General features: G+C 33.4%; 1 protein-coding gene across 1 annotated transcript; it reads right to left on the bottom strand.

Annotated features, from left to right (window-relative positions):
- Positions 1-747: 747 nt before the first annotated feature.
- LOC127728799 (anhydro-N-acetylmuramic acid kinase-like) lies at positions 748-2,888 on the bottom strand. Its single transcript, XM_052236411.1, has 2 exons — positions 2,144-2,888; positions 748-1,320 (listed from the first exon to the last, which is right to left on the bottom strand). The coding sequence occupies exons 1-2, from the start codon at positions 2,885-2,887 to the stop codon at positions 880-882; spliced, it is 1,185 nt and encodes a 394-aa protein (XP_052092371.1). The 5' UTR covers position 2,888; the 3' UTR covers positions 748-879.
- Positions 2,889-4,629: the final 1,741 nt, after the last annotated feature.

Genomic DNA, 4,629 nt, shown 5'->3' on the forward strand with positions numbered 1-4,629 from the left:
TAAATTTATGAACCGACAATTCAAGAAAGATGATTGTTATAAATCATGTCCGTACAGAAGCACTGACTAGCTCTTTTCTTTTGTCCGAATTTGCTCTGACGTCTTATTTAAATATGGCACAAAATGTGCACTAGATTATAAAGTTTGGACAGAGCTTTGCAAGGAATAATCAAACAATTCAAAACTGGGAAAACGAGTATGTCCCTGAAATGAAACTGCTAGTAACTAGCGTTAATTGAAGCCATAATTTGTAGCATGGAATTGTATAACATGTATCCGTCTTCTTTTCCTCGAATGTGACAACACCAAATGAGACTTATCACCAAATGAGATTTATTACCGAATGTGTAGTTGCATGGGACTGCAACACGACGGGTGCCACATGTGTAGCAAGATCTGATACCCTTCTAGAACACCGTGGATCTCCTTAGGTTTTTTGTGGGGTTCGTGCTGCTAAGTCTTTAGTTTTCTATGTTGTATTTGTAGACTGTTGTTTTTCTTTTCGTCATTTTTTGTTTACTACCATGGTGTTGTCAGATTGACTATGACTTTGGTATATTCCGCCTATCTTTTACTCGATGAATAACAATTGTTTAATTGTTTTGCTAATAAACTATGATTATGTCACTTGAATATTCTGTAATGATGAGGGATTCTCCAACTACACAGTCGGGTCATACTTCAGACTATATTATTTCAAAATCAAATTTGCTTGACAGTTTTGAATGTAAAAATAGGAGGATTGACTTCTTCACAATTTTTTTATATAGTAACCACAAATCATGCTTAATTGTTGAAATCGTTTAAAAATCAGTGCATGCGTTAATTCAAAATTTACATTAACAAAAAACAAATACCAAGATAAATAAGGTTTTATGTTCAAGGAGTTTGTCTATCTTTGTTTTTCTCCATAAGATATCGGATAATCCTAGAATCACTGTTGACATAGTGTGTTGGTCGATGGATGCTCCCAGAAATGGAATCTGATTTACTTCCGGTCACAGAACGGAAAACATTTGTTTGATTCAACAGACAACGTAAACCAAGGAATGCAAATATCAAAGCTTCTTTAAAAGCAATCGTAACTTCGTCGACCTGTTCTAAAATAAATCCCTGATCTTGCAGTTTACATTGAAGCAATCTGATTAAGTGTTTATTGAAAGCACCACCGCCTGTTACCAGAACCTTTAAGACGTTTTTAGGTTTGAGTTTATTTTCATCATGGAGTGAATCACGTACGTTCTTGCATGCTTCTGTTAATCTGTTGGTAACATGCTCTGTGTAAGTCATCAGTAGATCTGGAATACTATTCTGCGTTGTCTAGAAAATAAATATGAATACTTTATACTATAAAGTTAACAATAGCAATCAATATACTTGACAATTGATCTGTCAAATTAAGTACCTCGACGGTCATTTTAAAAATTTATTAATGATTCCAATACACATTTTCCGGTTAACCGGTTAGCCTGATCGGTTTTCGATATTCGGTCCTTCCAACGGTTGACCAACTGTACCGTTGACAACACTACAAAGTTTATAGTATGTCGCCATTATAAATTGTATGTTTTTTTTTAAACGCAATAAAATACTTTTTATAATAAAAAACACAGAGTTAAATGTAATTTGGTTTTATGGATCTTGTCTCTAAAAAAACTCCTCTTTTTTAGACAGTAATGTTTACCGTGCACAATATCGAGTGACTGTGTGTATTAGGATTTATTTCGCTAAATATGCCCAGTTTTAGACAAATCGGTATTCCCCCCCCCCCCTTTTTTTTTCTCCTTTTAGATACTCTTTATCTTGTTACTATCCCCTTGTTCGTGGTCTTTTATTTCAAAATATCATTGAACCACCATTTATTCTTGTAAGATTTTGAAAAAAAACTGATGTTTATATCTCTTTTTTTATGTGAGCTTTACATTTTTTTCATTTAATATGTAAGGAGTTACAAAGGTTTTTACTCATGCTTGTTGCATTTTGTTAAACTTTGAAATGTAAGAATTTTAACAAAATAGTTTGAGTTATCAGGCTACCCAGGATACCATTCTTATACGGATTTTAAATCTATAATTTATATGAATCATACCGTGATATGTACAAACATAAAAAAATGTATGTCTATTGCATATACCAAACTTACGTTTAGGATAGGTAATACGTCAGCTTCGATCCATTCAGCATCTAGAGACTTTGGCGGAAGTTGTTCGTAAAAATGCAATGCGTCCAATTTACCCAGTATCTCTGTAATTACATTTCCGGTCTCAGCTATTTCGCCGTTTGGATCGTATTCTAATGTCGGATCGTGAATGGCTGCCAGTTTGTTGGACACATAATTACACGGGCAAACATCATACCCTTGTAAACCTTTCAGACCAATATTAGCAATCCCACCAAGATTAATGCATATCTCGTTGTCGCAAAACAAGAACTTTTCTCCATTTGGAACCAGAGGTGCACCTTGTCCCCCAAGAGCTACATCTTTGTTTCGGAAGTTGCATACAAAAGGTTGTTTGAAGTAAGCGGCTGACGTTTCTCCGTCTCCAAGCTGGAACGTGTATCCCAGGTTGGGTTGATGAAAAATTGTATGTCCGTGCGATGCAACACAGTCAAGATTTTTTATATCTCCATGTTCAACAAAGTCTTTTACAGTTTTACCCATAAAATGTCCATACTCTAAATGCAGTTTTATCAAATCTTCACCCCTAAGTTCCTTCGCTGATCGTAGTTTTGATTTCCAGTCACTATCATATGAGACCGTCGACGCTTTCAGTATCCGGTATTGCCATTTATCAGTTTCGATATCGCCTGTAAATTCAGCATAACATAAGTCTATTCCGTCCAGAGATGAACCTGACATACAACCAACTGTATAAAATGAAACCATATCTCACCCTAGTAAAGATAGATCAATGTTTACCTTTGTAGTTCACAAAATGTTCAACATTTTATTATCTACGTATACGTGTGTTAAACAAAGTTATCAGTATTTTCTTCATTCGGAGAGGGTATATCCATTAAACGTATTTTACTGCAGTATAACGGGGAAAAAACACGAAAAAGTCAACTTCATGGACAATTGAGCTTAAAATAAAAAGTTTCATAATTCTTGGTACATATCGGAGAAATGGCTACATTTACATACTTTAATAGTGTAGTACGCGTTTTACAATTTAACAATAACCATGTAAACACCATAGTTTTACTATTGACTCTAGGCAGAAATATATATTAATGTCTCAACAGAGATATGCCCAAAATGAATGTTTGTTATATTTGTATTACTAGTATTTAGTTCTTCTTTGCTGGCTTATAGTCTTACTGTATGTTTTCGTCACATGAAGAGCATTTCATTATTTTGCGAATCTTCATTTGCAGTTGCAATTTTAATTTTTTTTTGACAACTTTATTTTGGTGGTGCAACACTTGACTAGACACAGTGTTGTATCGAACGAAAATGTTGTATAGAGTTGCAGTGTTATATAGAATTGCAGTGTTGTATAGGATTGTAATCTTGTATCGAATTGCTGTGTTGTATAGAATTGCAGTGTTGTATGGAATTGCAGAGTTGTATGAATATTGCAGTGTTGTATAGAATTGCAATGCTGTATAGAACTGCAAAGTTGTATCGAATTGAAGAGTTGTATAGGATTGTAATGTTGTATCGAATTGCAGTGTTGTATAGAATTGCAGTGTTGTATAGAATTACAATGTTGTATAGAATTGCAGTGTTGTATAGAATTGCAATGTTGTATAGAATTGCAGTGTTGTATCAAATTGCAATGTTGTATAGAATTGCAGTGTTGTATAGAATTGCAGTGTTGTATAGAATTGCAATGTTGTATAGAATGTAGAGTTGTATAGAATTGCAGTGTTATATAGAATTGCAATGTTATATAGAATTTCAATGTTGTATAGAATTGCAATGTTGTATAGAATTGCAATGTTGTATAGAATTGCAGAGTTTATAGAATTGCAATGTTGTATAGAATTGCAAAGTTGTATGAATATTGCAGTGTTGTATAGAATTGCAATGTTTTATAGAATTGCAGAGTTGTATAGAATGGCAGTGTTGTATAGAATTGCAATGTTGTATAGAATTGCAATGTTGTATAGAATTGCAATGTTGTATAGAATTTCAATGTTGTATAGAATTGCAATGTTGTATAGAATTGCAGAGATGATAGAATTGCAATGTTGTATAGAATTGCAAAGTTGTATGAATATTGCAGTGTTGTATAGAATTGCAGTGTTGTATAGAATTGCAATGTTGTATAGAATTGCAATGTTGTATATAATTACAATGTTGTATAGAATTGCAGAGTTGTATAGAATTGCAATGTTGTATAGAATTGCAATGTTGTATAGAATTGCAGTGTTGTATGGAATTGCAGAGTTGTATGAATATTGCAGTGTTGTATAGAATTGCAATGCTGTATAGAACTGCAATGTTGTACCGAATTGTAGAGTTGTATAGGATTGTAATGTTGTATCGAATTGCAGTGTTGTATAGAATTGCAGTGTTGTATATAATTGCAGTGTTGTATATAATTGCAATCTTGTATCGAATTGCAGTGTTACGTAATTAAGATTTTTACAGGGAAGGCTATAAGAAAGAGTTTAGATGGT

This window comes from Mytilus californianus, unplaced genomic scaffold (genome assembly GCF_021869535.1).
Source record: "Mytilus californianus isolate M0D057914Y unplaced genomic scaffold, xbMytCali1.0.p SCAF_2, whole genome shotgun sequence".
Lineage (NCBI taxonomy): Eukaryota > Metazoa > Mollusca > Bivalvia > Mytilida > Mytilidae > Mytilus > Mytilus californianus.

Bases quoted from the DNA above. Each gene is read 5' to 3' on its own strand.
- LOC127728799 (XM_052236411.1), bottom strand. From the start codon at position 2,887: ATGGTTTCATTTTATACAGTTGGTTGTATGTCAGGTTCATCTCTGGAC. The intron at 1,321-2,143 runs GTAAGTTTGGTA...TTTATTTTCTAG, and splicing joins ACGTATTACCTATCCTAAAC to ACAACGCAGAATAGTATTCC.